Source organism: Penicillium nucicola (assembly GCF_028828085.1).
Source record: "Penicillium nucicola strain IBT 29836 chromosome Unknown utg000001l, whole genome shotgun sequence".
Taxonomy (NCBI): Eukaryota; Fungi; Ascomycota; class Eurotiomycetes; order Eurotiales; family Aspergillaceae; genus Penicillium; species Penicillium nucicola.
This window is the reverse complement of record NW_026643125.1, coordinates 1,531,424-1,556,642: the sequence shown is the minus strand read 5'-3', so window position 1 is coordinate 1,556,642 and position 25,219 is coordinate 1,531,424. Positions and strand designations below refer to the sequence as shown.

General features: G+C 51.4%; 8 protein-coding genes across 8 annotated transcripts; 1 reads left to right on the top strand and 7 right to left on the bottom strand.

The window, feature by feature from the left end:
- Nucleotides 1–1,073: 1,073 nt before the first annotated feature.
- On the top strand, nt 1,074–2,363 carry N7511_000598 (uncharacterized protein; the record flags this gene model as incomplete). Its single annotated transcript, XM_057123023.1, has 1 exon — nt 1,074–2,363. One exon carries the CDS (start codon nt 1,074–1,076, stop codon nt 2,361–2,363), a length of 1,290 nt encoding a protein of 429 aa, XP_056988756.1.
- Nucleotides 2,364–2,902: 539 nt separating this feature from the next.
- Nucleotides 2,903–3,907, bottom strand: N7511_000597 (PP1-complex regulatory subunit GLC8; the record flags this gene model as incomplete). The annotated part of the gene is made up of 2 exons (XM_057123022.1): nt 2,903–3,008; nt 3,063–3,907. The coding sequence occupies 2 exons, from the start codon at nt 3,905–3,907 to the stop codon at nt 2,903–2,905; spliced, it is 951 nt and encodes a 316-aa protein (XP_056988755.1).
- Nucleotides 3,908–4,709: 802 nt separating this feature from the next.
- On the bottom strand, nt 4,710–9,417 carry N7511_000596 (uncharacterized protein; the record flags this gene model as incomplete). The annotated part of the gene is made up of 4 exons (XM_057123021.1): nt 4,710–7,794; nt 7,844–7,953; nt 8,011–9,311; nt 9,378–9,417. The coding sequence occupies 4 exons, from the start codon at nt 9,415–9,417 to the stop codon at nt 4,710–4,712; spliced, it is 4,536 nt and encodes a 1,511-aa protein (XP_056988754.1).
- A 655-nt stretch (nt 9,418–10,072) lies between these two features.
- N7511_000595 (putative chromatin assembly factor 1 subunit A) lies at nt 10,073–12,078 on the bottom strand (the record flags this gene model as incomplete). Its single annotated transcript, XM_057123020.1, has 3 exons — nt 10,073–10,172; nt 10,222–11,333; nt 11,383–12,078. The coding sequence occupies 3 exons, from the start codon at nt 12,076–12,078 to the stop codon at nt 10,073–10,075; spliced, it is 1,908 nt and encodes a 635-aa protein (XP_056988753.1).
- Nucleotides 12,079–12,998: 920 nt separating this feature from the next.
- On the bottom strand, nt 12,999–14,087 carry N7511_000594 (uncharacterized protein; the record flags this gene model as incomplete). Its single annotated transcript, XM_057123019.1, has 1 exon — nt 12,999–14,087. The coding sequence occupies one exon, from the start codon at nt 14,085–14,087 to the stop codon at nt 12,999–13,001; it is 1,089 nt and encodes a 362-aa protein (XP_056988752.1).
- A 1,083-nt stretch (nt 14,088–15,170) lies between these two features.
- N7511_000593 (uncharacterized protein) lies at nt 15,171–15,368 on the bottom strand (the record flags this gene model as incomplete). Its single annotated transcript, XM_057123018.1, has 1 exon — nt 15,171–15,368. One exon carries the CDS (start codon nt 15,366–15,368, stop codon nt 15,171–15,173), a length of 198 nt encoding a protein of 65 aa, XP_056988751.1.
- Nucleotides 15,369–16,412: 1,044 nt separating this feature from the next.
- N7511_000592 (CaiB/BaiF CoA transferase family protein) lies at nt 16,413–17,590 on the bottom strand (the record flags this gene model as incomplete). Its single annotated transcript, XM_057123017.1, has 2 exons — nt 16,413–17,494; nt 17,539–17,590. The coding sequence occupies 2 exons, from the start codon at nt 17,588–17,590 to the stop codon at nt 16,413–16,415; spliced, it is 1,134 nt and encodes a 377-aa protein (XP_056988750.1).
- A 717-nt stretch (nt 17,591–18,307) lies between these two features.
- On the bottom strand, nt 18,308–21,456 carry chiA1 (class III chitinase ChiA1; the record flags this gene model as incomplete). The annotated part of the gene is made up of 2 exons (XM_057123016.1): nt 18,308–20,877; nt 20,928–21,456. 2 exons carry the CDS (start codon nt 21,454–21,456, stop codon nt 18,308–18,310), a joined length of 3,099 nt encoding a protein of 1,032 aa, XP_056988749.1.
- Nucleotides 21,457–25,219: the final 3,763 nt, after the last annotated feature.

Here is a 25,219-nt window from a genome sequence, read left to right as displayed (position 1 = left end):
TGAGAGTCAGCCAGCTCAAAAGTCCCACGAGACTCCTGCACAATTCATGTATCCTTGTTGACTATAGTACAAACCACCCTCTTAATTCAGATCTAAGTTCTAGGAAACACCTACTTTTTCTTGTGTCATTAAGAAATTAAACATAAGAGTATTTTGACGTGCATAATTGTGAATTGGCCCTGCAGAACGCAGAGCCAATTCCGATGGCTCCAATATCATTACGGGGCAACATGCAGCAGGCATCTTCAACATAAATTCAGGTGTTCCTATACGTTCAGTCTCGAACCTGCTTCAAATAAGCTCCGCAGTACCCGTGAGGTTCTCTTGTTTCCAAGTTTGCATCGATGCAAGAGTTTTTGCATGTCTCTGCATGACCTTTGTGCTCTTTGGCCTTGCCTCCAGAAATAACGCACTGGAGAGTAGTTCTTACTCTTCCGAAGAATTATAAAACACAGCTCTGCAAGAGCGTAATATCAGAAATGTCCAAGAAGAGGACCACATGTGTTACAGGCCCTCATATTCTCGATGTAATGAGCTTCGTGGTATAGAGTGACACACGTGATTGCCAAAATTCTACCTCATTCAATGGCTTTTCCACCCAGACACTGTTTCTGCGACTGTCCAGCATCCCCTTGCAAATAGACTAGATCTGATTTTCTTTTCGAACGTATTTGTTTCTATGCGTATATCCTTCTCTTGTCACGATCACACTTTTTGCGACCTTCGGGGTTGGTACCACCAACAACCCCGAGTTTCCGCTCAACTGGGGCAATGCGACATCATGATCATTGGTAATATTGAGATCTCCACATTATTTAACCCCTCCCGATGGCCGAAGGTCAGTTAAGAAACGCAGACGCGGCCAAAGGTAATCTGATGACACAAGATCTTTTCTCCAGCCGTCTAGCTAATCTTGATTAGGCTGCCCAAAGTGCAAGACTAGGCGTATAGAATGCGATCGGACCGTACCGGAATGCAGGAAATGTCTGTCTCGGGGTCTGCCATGCCCGGGATACGGAATCGTTCTCAAATGGGGTCATGGCGTCGCCAGCAGAGGAAGACTGACAGGGAAAATGCTACCAATTCAGGCATCAGCTGAGATCAATCCCGACTTCCCTAAAGATGCCAAAGAGATTATCAAAATTCAATTGAGACCCAATATCCATTGGTCCATGTCAATGAATCTGTTACCACCGGTTAGTACAAGCCAGATGGCATTAGAGTTGATGCAGCATTTTCAACAAAACATGGCAGGGAAGCTTGCCTGGGTGGATAGCCCAAAGAATCCCTGGCGCCAGGTTATAATACCTCTTGCGCATGTGTCATCGACAGTCCTCTATGCCGTGCTGTCTCTCTCTTCCGAGGATCTTTCGTATCACTATACGCAGGATCATCCCCGACATACGCACTTGCAGCATATTTCACATCAATATCGAAATGAGGCCTTGGCTTTGCTGGCAAAGCGGATAAGTTCTTTGAGAGAGAATGAGATCTCACATGCTGGAAGTTATGATTCAAATGAGATCCGATACGCGCTTGCCTCGATGCTCATACTATACAACGTTGAGCTTCTCGGCGCGGAACCTATCAAGTGGCGAATGCATCTACAGGCAGCTCGAGTGATGCTCCAATGGAGAGAGCAGACTTCATCTCGCGCGACTTCACTCGACGAAATCGACACTTTCCTTGTCTACGAACACTACTACGCCAGTGTGTTTGCTGGTCTCACAACATTCGATACGGCGGATGAGCTCCCCGGCGATCGATTTGAACACTTCGACGATATAACCATGTTCAGCGACTTCGTACGCGTCATTCACCGAGTGACACAAATCGAACGAGTCGCATATGACAGAAGAACCAATGTCGAACCGAGCCAGATCCAAGATATCATTTTTGAAGTGGAAGCTGCACGGCAGAGAATGGCACACCTAGGCCAGAAATTACATCTTCAGAACTACCATGTCCAACAAGACTTCCAGCATCTGGTCTACATCTTTTATCATGCTAGTCTGATATACACATACCGGGTATTGAGAAATGACTCTGCCACCGACCCCATCGCTCAAGCCTCCCGCGACTCGATTCTGAATCATTTATACTCCCTCTCGAACAAGGAAACATTTGCCCATGATGTTGTCTGGCCACTGTTCATTCTAGGCACAGAAGGCAAAGGACATCCGGAGTTGCAAGAGATTGTCTCTCGTGAGATGGAAGCTGTCATGAAAATTAGCGGTGCACTCGATCGACGCAAGGTGTTGTTCTTCCTTCAGCAATATTGGTCACTTGATCTGGATCCTGGTGCCAACTGGATGTATCTTATGAGAGAGATGATACCGGGTAATAGTATGTTGATTTTGTGAATAGACAGAATGTTTATAGACCTGGTTTCATTATTATGTGGCATCTTGGTAAGATCTTAGTTAATGCAAGGTGTAACAAAAGCTGTTGATGCAGGGGGAAAGAAGGGGCTGCAGCTAGTCTCACATGACATGTTACTGAAATTGGGAGGTCGAGTTCTGCTTATCACGTAGTACAGAGCCGTTTGACGATCGCCAGATCTCAAGAGCTTATTTGAACGAGAGACTACAGGGCTTAAATCTAAATGTAACTCGTTTCAAAAGTTTTGTTCATTGATTCCTTGCGAAAAACAGTATCGCAAGAGGAACAAAACTCGTGATGAATAGAGCAAATATGCTGTCTGTCGAACAAATGAAAGACCCACAAGAAATGAGTTGCGCTGGGGGATATACATAGAGGAAAAGGCAAAAGCAAGACAAAAGTAGAACAGGAAGCAGACTATTGGGAAGACAATCTGAAATCAAGAGAATCTACTGAGCGACACGCGAGTAGACTGAGAAAATCAAAGAAGCGGAAATGACGAGGGAACGTAAGTTCATTCCTATTGTCCACTGTGGAATCGCTGAGGCAGTTGAGGCATAGGAGGTGGCACGCCCGGCTCGGTTCCATCATCATCTTCCATTTCCTCATCCATATCCTCCGGGTGACTGCAAATTAATTAGTGTCAGATCAAAAGCAGAAATCACAGGCAAAAAACTCACGCAAGAAGTTCCTTGATATTCCGCATTTCATAGTGTCTCTTCCGCTGCTCCTCGAAATGGCGATGTTTCTCACGAGCCTCCTCAGTAGACAAAAGCGGATCATCAACTGGCGCATCGGCGCCATTCGCTCCAGCACCAACATGGACATGCTTTTCGCTCTTGTGCGAATCCATGCTCATACTGCGGTCACGGAAAACACGGGGATCATCCGATGATGCGCCAAGCTGGAAGTTCTCCTCCGGCTCGCCAAGTTCCAAATCCGGGATCTCCAGGTCGGACACAGCCTTGCGGTGCGGCGACTTGGCCTGCTCGAGCTCGTCGACGATAATTCCCTGGGCATCAAGGAGGTTGCTCTGGGCCTCGTCTCGGCGGATTTGTTCGTCGTCTTCGGCGGGGTCGTAGTGCGGGGCATATGGGGTCTTGGGCTCGTCGATCTTCATCTTTGCTGTGCGCTCTTGTTCGGTTAGGTAGAGATTTGCTTCATCCCATTTGAGACGGGGCTCGTTTTCATCAACAGCGCTAGCGGCGGACTGGCGGCGTGAGTTTGTCCCTGGGCGGGTTGTGGAGGAGGATCTCCGGCGGCCTGCGTTTTGCAGGGTGTTTTGGAGAGTGAGTTCCTTTGTTTCTTCGGGTTCGGAGATTGTTGGTACAGAGGGTGGAGAGCTCGCTGTCAAGGGAGAGGGAGCAGCTTGGCCGGTGAAGGAGTTGGAGTTCTTGAGGATGCCTTTTGGTTTCTGGTTAGCTGTTTGCTGCGGCTGCAGGCATGGTTTGGACGCACCCTTTGGTCGCGCGTGCACATCTTCGGAGCTATGCGCCTTAGCCGGCATGTGTGGTGCGGTAGTCATGATGTGTTGCAGTTTCGAAAGAAAACGAGGTGTTCGATCGGGTTGAAAATGAAGGTGAAGAGAGGGAGTGGGAGAGTGGAAATCCAAATGGTGTGGCTTAGTTTATTTTTATTTCTATCACAGGCCGCGACTCAGCTGTAAAGAGGCTGAGCACCTGATGAAATGAGCTGGGGAAACAAGAAATCTGAGTCAGATTCCAAGAGTCAAAGAGTTCAAGTCACAAGAGAAAAAGAAAAGAGAGGTTGATAAGGTCAAGAGGGGCGATGACGTCGGCCCGATCATCCACCCGAACATGCCTGAAACCATTTGGGTAGCCCTCATTGCCTCTCTGGGTGAGGTGCTCACTACAACAGGAAACGATCATACCATTTCTACTGGCTGGCGCCAGGCTGACTGCCCTATGACCCTCGCTGGTTTATGCCTTTGGGGTTTTAGCCCGCAGAAATTGGCGCATCTAGTAAGAACAGCTATTCCGGAATAGTCAAGGGAAAATGGATTTAACGAGTAACAACGACCGAATCTTGGAATGAAGTTAAGAACGCCAGTTATGAGCCTGAGCTAAGCCTAGAAGTAAGTCTGAGCAGGACTCATCAAAGTCCATGATTGCTTCAAAAACACCAAATAGATTGCATCGCCCGATGGGGGTATATAGATATATATGCAGAGTAAAGCGGAACCAAACATGTCAAAGAGAAAGATGAAAGAAAGGAAAGCAACCAAAACCTCGAGCCAGCGAAGGAAATGAATAAAAATTGCCCTGGGGGAAAAATGAATACCAGGGATATGAACAGTGGAAACAGCCCTATGCAATGGAGTCGAACTCCTCACGCTCACGAAGCCTATTTCGCGCCAGAGTATCTCCACCACTGGCCGACAACTGCATCCAGTGCAGTGCCAGACACATGCTCTGCGGATCTGACTTTGAGTCCTTGTCTCGGCGGTACATCATCTCAGCCTTGAAGGTATCCCGCGGAAGAGTCAGAGGGAGGGTCACGCGCGGAAGGAGCTCGGGATGAGTCAGGTAAAGAATGGCAAGCTCGCGCTGTGCCACTGGGTTTCCTTCTTTTGCCGTGATAATCCACATGCCTGCTGCATCTTGGATGGCATGCCCGGGTTGGGATTTGAAATCCGACGGGAATGGGGGATGGCGGCGGGATAGTTCTTGGGAGACGATCCGGTCTGCGATCTCGACTTGACTGTAGCAGATCTCTTCTTTAAGGCTAAGCGCTGCTAGACCGAACTGGAGGAAAGCCGTGCCGCGGGTTTGGTCTAGTTGGTCTGCTGGGACGAACGCTGAGATGAACTGAAGGTCCCTGAATAGCGTTTTAGGCTTGACTTCCAAGATGAGATCGCGCATCGTTGCTACAATCTGGGATTCGGAAGGCGTGGAGTAGTCGGATCTTCTGGAGCCACCGGTTACGGATTCAGCGGCGGAGGGTAGCGCCGTGTCCATCGGAGGGATATTACGTCTCTGCACCTCGGAGAAACTGTGACGCGACCGACGCTGTTGAGGACTGCTCCGGAGATCGCTTTCCCCAACAGCGAAAGTCGTGTTTGAGCTCGAGTCTTGCGAGATGAGCGACGCAATCACCAAAGACCGCAGGTCGCGTAGAGCATTGAGTTTGACAAAGGGACTGCCATGTCGCGAGAAGACCTCAATCAATCGATGGAAAACAGCCTGATATGAAAATTCCGACTGGTCATCAGAAGACTGCGATGATATGGGCGTGTCCTCCGCACTAGTAGCTTTATGGGAGGAAGAACGAAGATCCTCAAGAGACCTGCTCCGACGACCCTTCAAACCAGGCTGCTGAGGTCGCTTTTCATAGTCAGCGTAGAACCTTTGAACAGCAGCACGTCTGCGCATCTCAACCTGGATCCGCTTCTGGTTTAGTGAATTCGTGAACCAGGCGTCGGTTTCACTACCACAGCTCCATACTGGTGAGCCGAGATCACTGAGTAGCAGACTGGTCAGAGCCTGTCTCAGACCATTCATGAACGCGGTCTTTCCCTGTGTTTTGCGTTCGACGCGACGGGGCTGATGGGCTGCTGTTTCACTGAACATTGATGGTGGTCGTGAGTATGCACTTGATACACTCGTGGCATACATCGGGTGACGTTGGGGTGCGGACCAGAATGTACTGTAAGTATCACCAGTCGATGTTGAAGCAGCGCGGCCTGGTGACCCTCCAAGGGAAGAGATATCGATTGAAGGCAGGTCTCGCTGAGGACGCCATTTGTCGGAGATGATGCTCTGAATGGAGGGCTTGCGTGCCAGTGAAGGAGTGTCCGGAGCAAAGCGAGACATGTGATCAGGAACAGGTAGATTGCTCCCATAGAAATGACTAGCATGCGTTGTCTCGTCATTCGCTGTTGACGGGCGAGGGGTCATAGGCATGGACAGGCCTGGGAAGGCGCGAGTACCGTAGTCCTCGTACTTTGAGCGTTCTCTCTGGAAGAGCTCACTTGCCCATAACACCGGAGTTTCTGTCATCGTTTCACCAACTAATTTGTTGATGCTCGTGCGGACCTCATAGCAGAAGCGGTGGATTCGCTCCTCTCCTTTGCAGAAGTTCTCAATACCATTGTGCGACAGCCACTTTCGTGTTAGCTCGACTTGTTCATCTGATAGCTTGTTCGGTCCACCTTGACTACTAGGTGCCTTCATCATGTTCATGACCTGCACTTCAGGTTTCTGGAACAAAGAACCGCCTAGCGACCGAGGTCCATAGCGAGATCTTTGTTCCTCGGGGTATTGGCTAAACAGCCGAGCGGAGTAGATCATGGTTTTCAAAGCCATAGCCACATGCTTCGCCTCTTCATACCTCATGGAGTTCTTCACATCGGTCATGTACCACATTTTATCCCGAATCTTGGAAAATGTGGCCATCAGATCTTTAACTTGAGTCTTGAGTCGGCGGAGGCTATGATCCAAAGAAAGGAAATCGTTTTCACAACGCTCAATCACAGCCCGTGATCGGTCCAATGAGCGACTGTAAGAATCATGCATTGGTGTGAGGATCCATGAATCGTCCGACCGAGTTGAGGTGGGTGTTGCCCGCTGGCCAAGCTGCCTGGAAGCATTCCACCAGTAGTGAGCACCGACAAAGTCAGACTCATCGTGACAAGCAAACATAGCCTGGTTGAACTGCTGCTTGAGAGACGAGGCCGACCGTTCTTGAGGCAGAAACTCGTCATCCGAGTCTCGAATACGATTTTCTTTAACAAGACGAACGATTGCAGTCTGCAAAGCTTCATGGTTTTCGTCCAGCCCAAGAGTGGAATGTGCGTCGTCATCGGTTTCAATGATCAGACCTTTTGATGCATCGTCTTTACTTTCAGGCAGCAGACTCCAGGTGAGACCATGGCCGTCCGCTGCAACAGAGAAGATAGCCCAATGCTCGGTTGAGGGGTGTTCTATACTCAAACGCTCATTAGGGTGGTCCAAGTCCGTCAGCTCGAAGCGGATCCGAGCTGCCTTGTCACTCAGTTCATTGCCTGCAGCTAATATGGATGAACTGAGAGAGAACATGGAACCGTTGTTGGAGGTGGGCCTTGAGATGTCATATTTTGAACGGTTAAATGCAGATTCCATGGACTCAGGGCGAATGCTGAAGGATGGTGAGAGAGTAGGAGAATGCATAGATGTAGATGACGGTGAATGCAAAGAAGAAGCGGAAGATGACTGTTGGAAAAGAGCGTCTAGAAGCGTGAGAATATCCAAAGAAGATATCATAAGGAAAGTCGAAGGGGGGTTTCGTCGAGGGGGTGGTGCTTGTGAAGGAATAGAAGAATCGACCGATACTTGAGAGGGTGAAGTCTGGAAGCGAGAGAGCATGTTCTCGACACGCTCTTTGATGATTGGACGAGGGATCGAGAAATGATGCCTTGAGTCGTCAGCACCAGCATCAAACATCGACAAGGGAGAAACCATACATTGAACGCAAAACAGCAAATACTTGAGAATAGGCACGTTGCCCAACCTGGTTCAACAAATTCTCGCGGGCATCTTTTCTGATATGGAAGTCGAGGAGAAGACCGTGGGTCTACCGAGAGTAACCGTCGTCAGTCCCGCAATAATATTATGAACTAGAGACACATACCTCAGGATATGTCAATGCGCCATAGAGGAACTTGGAAAAGAACCACTGGACAAACACAAACTCTAAGAAGCGATTACGGCTCTCAGGGCTATCGAGCTTGCACAAAACGGACTTGGCAAATTGAAGAACAGCATGGGGGAAGCCGCCGTCTGGATCATCAAGTAAGCGGAATAGGTCATCCACAGCGGAAGCAAAGAACTCCTCTGCAACGTCGGTGCGCAGTGGATCCAAGGCATCCATGTCAAAATCCAAACCGGACGGTGCAGTAATAGGCTCCAAAAGAAAAGCACCGGTCTGTAAAATATCCATGAGGTAGAGTTCAAATTTCGGGCGAGCTTTCCAATTGCTGCTAGTTGTCCAGGAAGACAGAATCTGGCCGATGAGAGGGTAGTATCTACTACTTCCATGGGAGATTAGTTGGGCGCAGACAGAAGACCACACATCCATCCGTAAGCCGGACTCGGCTGTGTCTGAGTCCAAGGGGGCAGCAAAAACGTTAAAGAGAAGTATAGACAGTGGATCCGTCCTCTCAAAAGCAAACGCATGGTCCTTGAAGTCAGCCGACTGGGCATGGTTCCGGCCAAGATAGGACTGGCCGCGGGCACGCGAGGTAGAAGGGAAAGCGGGATCAGTGGCGTCCAGAATAGTAGCAGGGGAGGTAAAAGCGGCCAGTTGGGACGAAGACAGGCTTCGCAACCGATCGACCAAGAACTGAGGGTCAGAGCGGACCAGCCGCAGAATCTCTAGGAAGTCCGCCCGGGACTGCGGGCTCATCTGGTGGAGGAAATCCGGGAAACGATCCATGTCCGTGCCGGACGGAAGGTCCATGGATTCGGAGTCTGCATGGTCATCGTTCAAGGAGGAGTGACACGAATCCTGAATATCATGGAGTGTATTGTATAGAACAACGAAATTGGCCTTGTCATCGTGTCGGAGAGCTTCCACCAGACCGCGCTGTGAAGTGAGCCCAATACGGATCATGCGCGCGGAGACGCCGATAGACACCTTGGTAGCGCGCAAGCGCCTCTCCAGCCGTTTCCTCTGGGCCTGTTTGCGCTGGGTTTGGTGGTATCGGGTGGCAAATTTCTCAAAAGAGACCTGGGGCGGAGGTATAGCATCGTTTCCATTGGGAGAGGCCATAACCCTGGGACTGGAACGGCCCGAGCCACCGAACTCACCTGTCCCCACGTTTTCCGGGAGCAACATTGGAGATGAAGATGGTGATGGAGGCAAAGGCACCGATGTTGGATCTTGCGCCCGCGAGTCACATGGTGGGTTAGCCGGGGACGCAGGTAATTGCACTGTTGGCGTTAGGTTGGGCTGCAATAGGGGAAAGGAGGAGGGGTGGTGGGAACTCCCCAACATACTGGCTACGGCCAAAGAGTAATCGTCCTGAGATTCCACCATTTCGACTATAGACAGTCGCAAACCGCCCCGAGCTGGCGGGGGATCTTTATCGCATGGTTCGATCGGGAAGAAAACCAGCTGGTTCTCAGAGGAGTGCCGATGCACTCGATCAGGACAGTCCAGGTCCAGGATGAAGGTGAAGAAGGGAGGAGGGGGAAGAAGATGAGAAGAAATCCACGTCAAACTCGAGAGATCTTAACTGAGGTACCGAGTACAAATCGATGCGTTGGCAATGCATGAGTGAGGTGGACAATCTTCCCTCATTCGTCCGTCGCCCCCCCTCCTCTCAACTTGCGGAGTCAGCGTTTGTTTTATACCTCCAGGGCTCCAGAGCTACGTCTAGAATTTGACCTGTGCACAATACAAGGGTTAAATCCAATATAATCTATCACATCCCAGAGACTGGAGAGAAATGATTCGGGGGAAAATAATCCAACGCTTGGACATGGTTGAGTGGCAAACTTCCTCGCATGCAGGGATACAATACTTGATATACTACAACACGCGCACAATCGGGTCTGCCGGCGCTTAAACCGTGCAGCGAACCCGGAATACCCCGAAAAAAACATACAAGTAGGTAAAAATGGTTCAAAAGACATGTCGTCAATCCTAACTCCGCTCGTACTCATGCAAATGTATGTAATGTGCTAGGGGATCACCGACATGTCCATTTCTTGTCGGCCTCCTTATCTCCCACGCGAACAGCAACCAGGTCGATGGTGGCCTTCAATGTCTCTTTGGAGACCTTGGGGAATCTATATAGAGGTTAGCATAAGATAAGGTAGCGGGCGTGGAAGGACAAACCGCTTCTTTAAGATCTCGACCAATCCGATCTTGGTAAGATCGTTTCCTTCAACTGTCTCCTTGAATTCACCAAGTTGCTCCGGCGGGAAAGGTCGCTTAGCTTTGGAATTCGGGGGCAAAGCGGTGCTCGCTGGTCCACCAGGGACAGCAGGAACGCGGAAAGAGTTGAGTTTTGCAGGACCAGAGGAGCTAGCAACGTTGGCCTTTGCAATCGGTGCTGGCCTGGGTTTCTCCCAGTATGCAGTTGAAAAAGGGTCGATGGGAAATTTGACCGCATCGGAGATGGTTTGAACTTGATATACCTCCAGCTCAGGACCAACTCCATCGGCAGCCCACTGAATGCCGCTGCATACAGGTTCCAGGTCACCAACAATTAAACGGCGCTTGCCGTCCGCAGGAGCATCGTCTTCGTCATCAAGGAAACCGTCAAGATCATCTTCGCCGTCATCACTACCTTCCTCTTCCTCTTCTGAGTCCAGCTCTTCGCCCTCCTCGGGCTCTTCCCACTCTGCCTCCGAGTCATAATCGTAATCTGTATCCGGCAAGCCTCGATAGTATGGGTTTCGAGAGAGTTTCTTCGCAGATGATGGGGACACACGGCGAGTATAAGTACCCTGATAGGGAGGGCGTATGTCCTCGCCAAACTTCAGTGACTTCATAGTTACTTTGCGCAAAAGATCCTCCGGCCTCGTACTGCTTTGATGCGTTGAATCTTCCTGGTCTTTTTGTAGTTGTAAAAGAATGTCTTTGACACAGTTGGTCACTTGACCTCTCTTACGATGAAATGGAATCATGTTAAAAACTTCGGAAGGGCGAAATGACTGCGGTTGTACTGCACTCTCGGCATTCAGACACATATCAACTGTTTGGCGTACGTGCTCCAATGATCCCGTGTCACGCTCAAAGCGATGAGGAGGTGCCAAAGTCGTGTGTGACTTCAAGAAGAAGGTAGGAAATGCCTGCTCATAGTCTGATTTTTGGTCCCGGGGCGTTTCATCAATGGTATCATTCAAAGTCGAAGGTTTACTGGGTGAAGCAGTCACGGTGCTTTGTCCCGAGGGTGTGGAGACTGTTGGGGGTTTGGCGAAGAAGGAGTTCAACCGCATTTGTGACTGTATCGGTCAGTGTGTCTGAATGTTCACGTATGGAGATACGACCTACCCGAGCCTTCTTCTCCTTTTCTTCGTCCTTCTTGCGCTTTTCTTCTTCTCTAGCGGCCTCCTTAGCAGCCTTCTCATCCTCCTTGGCTTTTTTCTTCTCTTCACGGTGTTTCTTCTCCTCCTCCCGTTCAGCTTCCCGCTTCTTTTTCTCCTCGTCACGCTCAGCGTCACGCTTTTTCTTCTCCTCGGCCTTCAATCGCTTTTCTTCTTCCCTCTTAGCCTTTTCCTCTTCCCTCTTCACTTTTTCCTCTTCCCGCTTCACTTTTTCTTCCTCTTTCTTCACCTTCTCCTCTTGCTTCTGACGCTCCTTAGCATCCTTTTCTTGTTGCTTCGCATCTTTGTTCGCCGACGTCGCCGACCGTTTTTTAGAAGCAGGAGGATCAAGCTCAGTATTTGAAGTGGACTGCGGAGAGTTCTGTCCACTAGAAGACTTTCTCACAACAATTTCAACAGTCGGTCTCGGGAACATATTCCTAAAGTTATCAACCGAGGGAGCTGCCTCATCGGAGTGTGAAGGATCACGATTCTCCTGATTCTCAGCCGTATATTCCGTCAAGGTCCGCTTCGCATTCGGAGAAGGGGTGGCCGCATCGTCGACTTCATGGATAGACCGTTTTCTCGGACCTGCGCCTGCAGATGGCGAAGCGGGAATTGTTGGAGCCGGGGGCATCGGCGACAGACTGGTATTGGAATCCATGGACAGTAGTTTTGTCAGAGCGACCACGATTCGAGCCTCTTGTCGTCTGCTGTCGTCCAATAGGATAAAGGAGTGTAGCAGTCGTGGAACGGTCGTGTTATCAGTTGGTAAGTGTGGGTTGTTGGCGAGGGGGCATAAAATTGCAAAGTGAAATAGGCATATACCCAGTGCACGGCTTACTGATACGGACTGGCAATGATGGCAAGACAACTTGGCTCCACTGGGGGAAGCGACTTCATCGGAAGGAGTTGTGCCTGACAGGGGGACGCGTTAATGGATCGCGATGCGCGACCGATAACGTGTGTGCTTAGCTAATGGCCGTCCCGCAAATTACGTGGGGGCTTATACACTGTAGGGCATTGCATGGCAACCTTGGAAGTAGTTTGATTGCACCGATTACGGTAATAATTAGTATAGAATCTTCTTTATGGAATGGTTCGAGTAATACGAATTTATCAAGCATGGCATATTTGAGTGAATGTTTGGGTTACTATTACTATCTCTAGTGAAAAGAGAAGCTATGCCAGTTCAACGCCAGGATAAACCCATATGCAGCCTCAAAAGCACAAAGACAACCCAGGTAGCCAATCCATAGAGACCCAGAGTGCCATCAAAGGATATAAAGCAGAGCAAGGAAGCCCTGGGACACAGGAAAGCAGCGCTGGAAGGGAATAAGAAGCAGACACTAAGACAAAAGCGCAAAAATAATATGAACAGAACATGGACAGCACATTGGTCAAATCATCAAGACTTGCCAGATGCGCTATAATTGGAATTGCAGCGAGGTAGGTATTATGTGCAGTAAGTGCAGTGAAAGATATCATGTAGAAATCATAAGATGAAACGGCAGGATGTCGCGAGAATAAAAGATAGCAGGAAGGTAGCCAGCTATAGATATTGAGTTTAAGATGAACGAACTCTCAGTCGCTGTCGGAATCAGGGTTTGCAACAAACAACCGTACATTCGTCATGGAAGTAGTCCGTTCGTCCACACTGCCTCGTCGTCGCAAATCAGCAGCCTTCTTGGCCTTCTGGGCTGCGGCATTGGCGGCATTTGGGGCTTCCATATCTCCAACAAAATCGTCTTGCTCTTGCTCGCTGCTGTGTGTTGTGGCAGCATCATCCTTAACCAGGGAGGAAAGTCTGCTCTTCTCCTCAGCTTGGATCTCAGCAGGTCGGTTTTCTGACACCTCGGGAAGGTCGGTCTTTTCGTTTGGAGGTGTGCTGTTACTGCCCATTGTGCCTTGCTGCCGCGAATATCCGCTTGGATAGCGGGTTTGACTGCCGAGTGAGCTCCGCCCACTACCAGTCCGCCGGTGAATTGCGCCACCATCACTGCTCAGAGCGTCATCTTCGGCATCGCCGATCTCATTCGCACTTAGTCGTACAGGGACCTTGGCGCCCACCAAGTTGGAAGGCGAGAATTCTGCTGCACCCTTGGGTCCGTGGCGAATCTTTCCGCTGCCCAGAGTTCCTGCCCGGCCAGCGCCTGATCCGTGGACTTCGAGGTATGCTCGCTTCTTGTCACGCATCGCTTGCTCGCGCAACCTGGCGTCTTCGGGCTGTGCGCGATCACACCAAACAGTCCCCTTTTGTCGCCGCATCAGGGCGACATATCCAAGCTGGGAATTGGCTGAGCGAGAGGAGGCCGTGCGTCGAATATCTGAAACACTTGGCGCGCCATGCGCCATGGTAGGGTTACCAGTAGACGAGGTGGAAGTGGTGGTGCTAGACATGCGGCGAGAAGGGGGATGATGCGGGAGATTCATAGTTTGGGGAATGGGAGGAGGTGGTGGAGCGCCATGGTAGTGGTGGGATCCTGAGTGGTAGGGCAGAACGCTAGAGGAGGTTGTGCGAGTCCGACTGTGCGTGGTTTGGGGTCCGGCAAGATGGGGAGTCAACTGGCCGCGAGGAGCATCGTATTGCTGGTAGCCATAGCCAGGATGAGGACCAGCGAGAGGCTTCCGGGCTGGAGGGCCCTGGTGGAGGGGCATTCGAAATTCAGTCATGTTGGGCGGAGATAAGACACTAGCCATGTAACCCGCACGTGCGACTGCTCCAGATATCTGGAATATTCACCAGATCGCAATAGGACCTGTGAATGATCTCAGGAGGTGGGATGTTGGGTTGTGACTTGGCGAAAGTGATCCTTTGCGTCTTCGATGCGCGCGGCTGACGGATAAGGAGATGCGATTTCGGCTCCTACTGCAGTACGCAGCTGCACGTTCCGATTCGGGATGTCTTAAGCGGGAAGGCTGAAATTGCAGGCCTGAAAACTGCACCAGCTGTGTTTCGTAAAAGTGCAATGTGGAACTTCGGGATAGTGTGAGGCGAGGGTCGGGGGTCAGCGCACACGAGGCCCTGAACAGAGGCAAGAGGGAGGTCAATGAAAGCGAAAGAAAAGCCAGAAGCAACACGCAAGCGAGAAGCAAGAAAGCGAGAGCAGGGCCGAGTATGGGGCCTTAAGGGGAGGGTTAGATCGGGGGGAGAGAGAGAGGACTTTGACCGTCCGTTCCTTGGTTGGGCAAAACGATTGGTCGATACGGAATACGGCGGACAAAGTACCTTGGCAGCCAAATTGGCGGGTGGAGTACTTCACTCAGCCACACTGAGGCTAGGGCAATACAGTAACCGTACCAAGTGACCATACCAAGGTATGGAGATGATTCAGTTGTTTCACATCAGTTCAATGTGACTTCTGACTGATCTTTGAATGCTACCCTTACACATGCCTCAGCCCTACAGATGCGCCTAGCACGTGAGTGGAAGGCGATACGATGATGTCTTCGAACCCCCTCCAATGGTTCTCCCCCCACAGGAATCAAAACGCGCCTACACTATGGACATGATGAGAGTAGTGATACGCGTCGTGGACCTCGAGACTTTCCCAGCCAACATGAATCACAAAGCAGGGGCTGTACTGTAGCCATCAACCGGCTCCACCATCCACCCGCCCGTAACACCAGTGCAGCCAGACACGTTGGCAAAAATGCCGGTCCACAGTGCCCACGTCTTCTCCCAACCCGCGGGGGTCCGCAGTCAGCTAGACAGCCGTCCCCGTAACGGGCGCGCCGTTCCTTAAGGCCTTGAGGTTACATGTACAGTACTGTAGGTGAGAGCTCGGAGATCATGGCAGGGCGGACCGTGAGCCAACCAGCAGCCGAAGCCGGAATTCCGGGCGTAATCAAGGCCCAAGTCCTGGTAATCTCCTGCCATTCAGGGGAGGTAAGCAGGGCAGCGGACTGGCGCAGACTGACACGAACTGGAACGTTCAAGGGCGAGAACAGCATTATTCCTCTGCTTGGCTGCAGCGGTGATCCCAGCGGTGGCTGGTTTGTTCACTCACCGACGTAAAGATGGACCTGGCCTGGCTCCTCTACCTATCGTCCCCAGTATTGTACATGTCCAGGCGACAAAATCCAGGCCAATGTTCCAGAACACTCAGAATCTGCAACTAGAGCTGGCCCTGCCTTGTCGCTGGTGCGTCGATTTGCGCGTCCTCTTTGATAGGCAGGATGATCATCTGGGTGGGGACTGCCGCGTATACAATTGCTGCAATGCTTGTCTCGACGTTGGACATACTGTTTCGAGTAGCCTTCTTAGCTTATACTTCCTGCTTTTGTAGCATTGGTTTATACGATCTTGATACGGTCTTATATACGAGATTGCTGCCCGAGGAGCTCTCTCAGCCGGTTCAATGCCAGCCGCTCATTGGACCGAGGATCTACATCCGCATGCTGATCCTAATAGGTAACATGCGGGGTATATATCCCTGCAACAAAGGCTAAGAGAGCATACAGTGCAGTGCTTGTCATAGATCAATTGCCATTGAACCGTCATCCTATTCGCATTCGGCTATTTCTTTACTCCAAGGGCACCGGGGCTGTTTTAGCACATACCTGAGCAAGGATCATGACGCTCTTACCCCTTCGCTTAGCAGCGCCCTTGAAGGCAAAAAGGACGGAATAGTTCATACCAAACCCTAACCAAGAATTCAATTGTGCTCTGTATACTCCGTACTCGTAACAGGATACACTGCGCCACACTTTATGGGCTGATTAAGTCAGCTGTGGAGCTGGGGGAGTCATGACGTCAACATGTTTCGGCGTATCCGGGTTTGCAGTCAGTTCCTGATGGAACATTGACATTGACAACCAGGCACAGATCCAAAAACAGAAACCGATAGTGTGATGTAACAACAAAAAAATCTTGGAAAGGGGCCCGGTCAGCCATGGACGGAAAACCAAAATGACATGCAAGACATCAAAGAACCTATCTACAATGCAAGTGCCAGACCACCCGAAACTAGCGTCAACTAGCGGGGACACGTCAGGCTACAGTTTAGTCTTTCCATTCGCCGGCAATAACGCCCCATCCCCTCGAACGGCGAAGTCCTTGTCTTGCTCCCACCCCATCCAAACCCTAAGAGTCTCCGCGCCTCCATCACCCGGCATCAGTCCCCCACCACTCCACCCGCCCTGATCGGCCAAGATCGGGGCTGCGGGCGTACTCGCCAGGTGCACAATGGGCCGTTGCTCATAGCCTGATGCTTCCAGCTCATCCTGCTCCAGCACGGGAGTTGCACACGCATCCGTACCGTCAAAGACAGCCTCCCACTCTGCGCGGGTCTTCTCCTTGAACCGCCGAGAGAAGATATCCCGCAAAGCAGGCCAATGAGCGCGATCTTCACGCGCGGGAGTCGTCTTCGGATCGAGATCGAGTCCACGCAGCAGCGCCGCGTAGAACTGTGGCTCCAATGCCCCGACAGCGAAGTATTTGCCGACATCTTTGGTCTCGTATGTATCATAGTAAGGACACCCGCTGTCGAGCAGGTTCTCGCCTCGCGGATCGCCCCAGGCTGGAGTATTACGCGCAAGTCGGGGAAATGTAGCTAGGTAGGCTGAACCGTCGACCATATTCGCTTCGACTACTTGGCCACGGCCAGTATGCGAGCGCGAGATGAGGGCTAGCAGGATTCCTTGGAAGCACACTGCACCACCGCCAGCAAAGTCGCCCAGGATGTTTCCGGGGGCGTATGGCTTTTCGTTGGCGCGGCCGAGCATCGATAGGACGCCTGATACGGCGATATAGTTGATGTCGTGGCCGGCCATGTCTTTATATTTTCCATCTCGGCGGAAGCCTGTCATGCGTGCAACTATCAATCGCGGATTGTGCTTTAGGAGAACTTCTGTGGGGGATAGACCAAGGCGCTCGAGGACTCCTGGGCGGAATGGATCGATCAATACATCTACTCTCGTGAGTAGGCGGATGAGTACACTCCGTGAGTTTTCATCGCGCAGGTCCAGTGTGATTGATGTTTTGTTTCTTGTTAATTGGTCTGCACTGACACTTCCTGGTCTGTCTACGCGGAGTACAGAGGCGCCGTAGTCGGCTAGGAGGAGACCCGCGAAGGGACCTAAGGGCGGTCAGTTGTGTTTTTTTTAGGGGTCATTAACGCACCTGGAGCTAGACCAGCCAGTTCAATTACTTTGATGCCTGTTAAGGGAGCCATTGTATGTAGAAGCAACACAGGTGTGAAATGGCGAAGAGGTTCAACTTAAGTTACTCCGCAGCCCGAGTATCCACGGACCTCGGCTGCGGGGAATATCAGATCGGCAATGGAGTTCCTACTTTCGATGCGTTTGCTTTGTATATTTTTTATACTCAAATCGAGTGAAGCACAAAAAATAGACTGCATCAGCTGGTTTTGTGATAGCAGAATCAGGGTAATCCCACGTGAAATATCCGTATCAGCGTCCCATCGAACTATTCGGAGCTATAAAAGTAAATCATTTAGTCCACAAAATTGTGTGTTGTATACATTGAACATTTTAGTTGTCTATTGCACATAGAGTAAGGGAAAAAAGGTACGATAATACCCAGACAGGGAATGACAAGCGGAACAAAATTGTCCACGGAATACACATCAGAAGAAGTCATTAGGGAAGTAGAACAGTGAATTGACCGGTGGGGTCTAATCGGAGAAATGGCCAGTAAATCACAAAAACAAGGCCAAGAGGTATTGAATCACGCCGGCGCTTCGAAGGTGTTTTACACCCCTTACATGCCAGCGATCAGTAGAAAAAGAATATTATAGAACAAGATCATAATTAAAGATAATCGCCCAGGCAATTACAGCGTCTCTCTGATACAGCATCGTGAGATCATGCACATCAGATACAAAGCTATATCTGTGATGGGATCATGCTGACCGGATGAGTGGACACTCTCACAACAGAACGAACATGGAGAGAGCGACGACGACAAGGGAGCCGAAAACACCAGTGACCTTGGAGGCGGCACCAGTGTAGACAGGGGAAACGCCCTCGGGGTTTCCGGTGCTGGTGGGAGCCACAGGTGTGTTGGTTGCGACGGTCGAGGGGCGGAAGGCCAGAGTCGACGAAGTCTGGGCTGCGCGGACGGGTGCAACTGGGGTGCTGGAGATGAGCTTGGAAGAAGAGGCGGGTCCAACGGGGCTGGAGCCGGAGCCGAAGCCAGAGCCATGGCCGGATGAGCCAGAGTTGGAACCAGAGTTGGAGCCAGTGTTGGAGCCAGTGTTGGAGCCCTCACCCTGGCTAGAGGAACCAGCTCCGGGGTTGGAACCGGCGCTGGAACCCTCACCGGAGCCCTGGGAGGAAGTGGTGGAAGTGGCAGTGGCAGGAGCAGTGGCAACGGGGATAGTAACAGTGATAGTGCTACCAGTAGGGCCGCAAGTCTTGCAGAAAGAAACCGTAGTGGTGGAGCCCTGGGGAACGGAGGCAGGGGTGGTCTCAGCAGCAACACCAGTGGTGGTAGGAGCAGGAGGCAGGGTGAGAGTCACGGTGGTAGGAGTGGCAGCACAGACAGTGCAGACAGTGACGGTGGTGGTCCAGCCCTCGGGGATGGAGGGGCTGGTGGTAGCCGGGCCGGAGGTAGGAGCGGTCACATCAGCGGTACCAGTGACAACACCGGCAGGGCCAGTGGCGGTAGCGGTGGCCGGAGTGTTGCCGGGGCAGTAGTAGCTGGTCAGGGTAGTGGTGATGGTGGTGAAACCGGTAGGGCAGATGCTGGTGTAGGAGGTGACGATCACGGTGGTAATGGTCTCAGCAGAGGAGGTGGCAACGGGGATGGGAGTCACGGGGATCGTGATGGTGCTGGGGGCAGACGATCCGGTGGAGTCAGTGCCGGTGGGCTGGACGCCGGAAGACTGGGCACCAGTGGACTCAGCACCAGAGGGCTGGGCACCGGTGGATTGAGCACCGGTGGATTGAGCACCGGAAGATTGAGCACTGGAAGATTGAGCACCGGAAGACTGAGCACCGGAAGACTGAGCACCAGTGGGCGAGACGCCAGTGGACTCGGCACCAGAAGACTGGGCACCAGTAGGCTGGACACCAGACTCAGTGGCAGAGGAAGCAGAGCCACTGGGAACGACGCTGGAAGAGTGACCAGTGACCAAAGGAGTAGAGCTGGAGGCAGACTGGGAACCAGGGCCAACAGGGGAGACATTAGTGGGAGTGCTGGAGGCAGTCACAGTGATAGTGAGACTGGGGTGTCCAGAAGAAGCCACGGGGCTGCTGGCAGGGCTGCTGGCCGGGGTGCTGGCAGCGGGGGTCTCGGTCTCGGAGGTCTCACAGTCGGTAGACGAGGCAGCGGGGCTGGAAGAGCTAGGCTGGACAGTCAGAGGGGTGGAGCTGGGCTTGACAGTGCCAGGGACGGAAGAGCTAGGCTTGACGGTGGCAGGGGCCGAGGGGGTCTCGGAGCTCTCGCAGTCGGTGGAGGAAGCAGCCGAGCTGGAAGCACTGCTGCTGGGCGAAGCAGAGGAGGCAGGCTTGCTGGGGGAGACGGAGGGAGACACGGCGGCGGAGGAAGAAGAAGGCGACACGGTGCCGGCAGGAGAGCTGGGAGTACCGGAAGGAGTCACAGGCGCCGAGGAGGAAGGAGCCACGGTGCCAGCGGGGGAGCTGGGAGTGACAGAAGGAGTTCCAGAGGGCGAAACGGTGCCAGCAGGGGAGCTAGGAGTACCGGAGGGAGTGACAGGCGCCGAGGAGGAAGGAGCCACGGTGCCAGCGGGGGAGCTGGGAGTGACAGAAGGAGTTCCAGAAGGCGAAACGGTGCCAGCAGGGGAGCTGGGAGACACCGAGGCACTGGGGGAAGCAGAGCTCGAGGGGGCCGACGAAGGAGTGGTGCTAGGAGCAGCAGACGAGGGCGACACAGTGGACGAAGCAGCGGGGGAGCTGGCAGGCGAGCTGGTAGGGGTAGCAGAGCTGGAGGGAGGAACGGTGGAAGACTTGACAGGAGTGGCAGTAGAGCTAGCAACGACGGTGGAAGAGACGGTACGAGGAGCACAGCTGTACAGAATGTCCTGGATGTTCTCAGCGTAAGTGAGGCCGTTGACGAGGTTGTTGTCACTGGCAGTGGCCTCCCACAGCATGACACCACCGAAGTGCTCGGGGAAGCTCTCCATGTAGGTGGAGATCAGGGGCGCGGCTTCAGAGGGGGTCAAGTAGTAACCGGCATTGGCGGAGGCCTCGGAGGCGGGCAAACCGATGAAGAGCTTAGCATCAGGGTTGGCACTAGCCTTGATGACATCAACCCACTTGTCGAAGTTGAAGCCATCTTCACCTTCAACCCAGGCGCGGGCAGAGCAGGCCTCGGTGTTGTAGAACTGGACCCAGAGGAAATCAAAGAAGGAGTTCTTAATAGCGTCGCTGAGCTGAAGATCGGGGATAGAGCACTGGGGGGCACCGGAGATATACATCTTCTTGTCGGTGTATGTCTCGTAATAAGAACGCAGACGGTTAATCATGGCAGCCCATCCTATTGAGGTCAGCAGTGCCATTAGGGCTGGGAAGGGAACGAGAACATACCAACGCCTCCGTTGTACTCAATATCAAAGTCGAATCCATCAACGACAGCAGTTTGGAATGGGCGAGGGTATTCAAGGAGGACATCCAAGTCTGTTGACACAGGACCGAAAGCATACCACAAGAAATCAGCAAACCATTCGCCAGTCGCGTCGTCCTCGAGGTACTGGGTAGTGGCAGTGCCACCGCCGATGGAGAGCAGGACAGTCTTGCCCAAGCTCTGACAGTAGGGGATATCATCATAGATCTGGGAGCAGCCATTGAGCAGCTCGGAGCCGGGGTATACATCTCCATTGCACTGGTTGGCAAAGTTGCTACCGGGCCAGTCGTTCACACCGGCGGGGAATACATTGATGAAACCGATGTTGATGATATCGTTAGAGGTCTGGTCACAGAAGTGGCTCAGACGAGGCTGGTCATAACCTTGTCCATAGTAAATAGCAACATTGTTCTTTAAGCTGGCATCAACAGCCAAAGCAGACGAAGCAAAGAGTGACAGCGCCGAAACGGCGGCAACAGTTTTGGTCAGCATTATGGCCAACGAAAAATGAATGTAATTAAATATAATCAGATACGCAGATCAACCTGATAAAAGAGTGACAGGCTTGCGATCAAAGAGAGGACGCAGACAAATGTCTGCTGGGAATCTCAAACGACACAAAAAGAGAGTTGTTTGTCGAAGAGAGGGAAAAGCGACCAGAAACCATATAAGAAGTCTCATACGGGGGAACATCTAAGCCCCTTAGACAACGTTCCGACCTCCGACATGGAGCGCACTAAGCAGAAAGTAGAAGCGAACCATCAAAACGTGGAAATGAGCATATGCGTGATACCCGGCCGATACCAGGATGGGTAGGGTCAATGCCCCGTGTCCACTCATGGCCAGTCAGGGCAGACAGGCAGACAGGTACCGGTGGATTCCAATGCTTGGTAGTAAAACGCTAGGTCTGGGGGCCAACATTCTATCCACCAAACATCCCACAACGAGCAAGTCCCGCATGTTGACGAAAGCATGGCCCGGGGAATTTCCCTATGCGCATGACGGGTCACAAGCCGAACGTGTAGCATCATACAGCCACTCGGCGTTAAGAAGGATCACATTGTGGGAAATGAGAGCGCCATGTCAGCCAGAGGGCTTGCTGCGGATGGGCGAGTGTGGTGGCTCTGTGCCTAGATCCGTCTGATAGAGCCGCATAAAAGACACTAAACGACCCTAGCCGCATTTGCCTCAGGGTCAGATTGGATGGTGGATGGGTGCTGTCCAATCGTATTGGTACACACTTGTGGCACAGACAACAGGAGGGTCCACCGTCCGTTGGGCTCCGAAGGCGCTAAATCGCATAGTTCAGGTTGAGCCATGGAGTCATGGAGCCCTGGATGGTTTAGAGTCAGTATGTCTCAACATACTGTATAGTTCTGATTAACCGTTTTGGTAAGAGCTGATGTCGAATCAGTCAGCAACCGATCTCACCTGGAAATACGGTGGAAAACAGCCAGAGAGAAACAAAGAAGGAAAAAGGGGATCTCAAGCGACAACGGCTAAGCAATCACACTAACCCAAACAACCCTAGTTCGTCCCGAGCCGGCCAATCATCATCGCCGATCCGGGTGGTCGGAGGCACACCCGGATCACCATCTCTTCGGTTACAGAAATTTGGTCGGACTTGGCCTTCTTTAGTCTTGTTTAGTCCTATTTGGGTCAGGCTAATTCCGAGTTGGTCTCTAGTCGGTGCCCTTATGCGAGTCGAGGTTTCCCAATGTTACGGTCTCCTCTGGAACATTAACGGGCTCGGGGCTTAGGGTCTCTAGGTTTGGCCCCCAATCCCTGGACATGATTTTTTCCCCTCTGCCTCTCTTTATGCAAGGTACCAGGCACGCCGGACATTTGCCCCATATGAGGGCAGATTTAGGCGACACCAACGCCACTCCAGGCAGGCTCGGACTATTCAGCTGATGGCTAATAGCGTGTTTCTCGCATAAGCCGCCATTGTGAATTATTCTTGCGGTCTTTGTCCGAGATGGGTACAGATCGTAAACACTGATATCCACCGGGGGCAAAATAAAACCTGGCATATAGAGCAGATCAAGTGGGAAATTGCGTAAGTGGGAACCTTGAGAACCATGTGGATCGGACTTAATAGTGCAATCTAACTACCCCTCTATACCTGTACCGTAGTACACTTTTCAGCCTTGTTTTGCTCGCAGGATCTGGTAATTTTAAAGCTCGGCAAACTTTATGAAAAATTGAATTAAATTCTTCTATTTTGTTTGATTTTTTTGGAAGTGTTTAGATTTGAAATATCTGCGGCTAATATGCTCGATTCCAACCGTGCCGGTGTACCGATGGAGTGCCCGCTCCAACTTGCCCAAACTGCGCTCTGTATGCACACCAAAAACACACGCTGTGCTCTGTACTGTAGGGCAAAATGCTCAGAATTCAACTGCCAGACATTCTTAGCGACCAAACCATCCACCACAAAAGCCACCCCGAAGCCACGAGACGTAGAATACTCAAAGAAGTGGAAACGGCCACACCGAACGTAAGACTAAAAAATACTTAATCGGCAAGATCTCCCAGAAATATCGTTCTCTCGCCGACGCAGCATGTTCTTTGCAGCAGAATCAGCCTGATTCATCATACCGTACCGTCTAGACCGAGAAACCGACCTGTCAACCAGTTTAAGCTCATACTTCACAAGAATATGACACAATACAATCTTGATCTGATTCACAGCAATGAACCTGGACACGCATGAATCCCCGACCCAAGAGCTATATGCTCCGGCGAGACCGAGACAATGTTTGCGGAGGCATCGCGGCCTGACACTTGTTGCAGCTTCCCGAACCGATAGGCGCCAAATATCCCGGAGTTTTCATAATATCTCGAATCCCATATGAGGCAGTAGGATACAGCTGGTCGAGTCCTCTTTTCGATCTTTCCTCCATCTTTGGGATATACATCTTCGGAGGCAACACCGCGCTTGGATCCTGATATCCGTATCAGATCATACATACCATCCAACCTTGGAAAGCACCAACTGAATCGAAACTTCCCCCCCAAAAACAAACACTGATCCATGACTATAATCATGGTCTTTACTTATCAAGTTTTAAAGGCTTCATCTTCATCCCCCGACACTCCTTCAAAAGAACCATCCAAAGACCTCCCCGTGATCCCGTCGGCCCTAAAAACAGAAACAATTTCCTCCCTCAACGCCACAACTTCTCCCACCTAGCAGAGATTTAACACAGTCAGCGTCCCCACACTCTTCAATCCACTGCATAGCATCTTTCGATTCTCGTCCCTCGCTCGGGGTATCGCCTTTGCATCGTCTTCTTCCTTCGAGGATCGGGTAACAAGTTGTCGGGCCTAGGAGAGACCCTTGCCGAGTTGGCGGGCTATAGGATGGAAACAGAATACTAGGGACAAGAAGGTCTCGGCCATTGGTGCAAGGCTCCAGTTGTTTCTATGGGGGTTGTCGCGTAGTCTGCTATGTCGTTACTCCAGGTCATGTTTCGGCTAGGTTTGGTGCAGAGGAAAGCCTTGGAGGCGGTTTGGGATATCATTTGGTGGAGTGTTGAGTTTAGGGCCATTGGATGACAATATCTCTTGATGCGCAGGGGGCATGCAATTGAAGGGAAAGATAAGTTAAGGGATTGAGTTTGACCACTATGTCATCTGCCCAGATTCCATGAGGCTTTTGGCATTTGTGCCAAAGAACTCGGGCCGAGATCTATGATTGACGGCTGTATACAGTACTTCCATGTAGCGGGGAATATGAAATAAATTTCCAATCATTGACTGTGACTACGTCAAAGTATATATCAATATGCAATCACCCGTCATGGTTGCTGATATCTATTTTCTGAGCCTGTGCGCGTCAAAGAAGTCATCAAACTTTTCTACGTGTTTCTCTTCAATGTCGCTCGCGCTTTTATGTTGTGCTGAAATTTCTTGTGATATATAACATAACATCATGTCCAGAGGGCATATAAAAACACCTGTACAGTTTCAGTGTTTATTATTTCCCGCATAAAATCAAAGGCTGCATATAGTTTTTCCATAACAGCCAATTCACTGTAAAATTATGTATAAGTCGTGAGGAACTGGCCTTCCAGGATCTGTTTCATACGAGCCCTGTGACCCAGTCAAGACGACTGCATGTTGAGCAGCCAAGTGCTGTTGATAATTTGAAAGACTTTGGCAGACGCAAATTCCGCTGGTTTATATTTTACAGCAAAATGAGAAGCGTCAAGCCAAGTATATACAGACCCAACAATGCTCTGCATAAGAG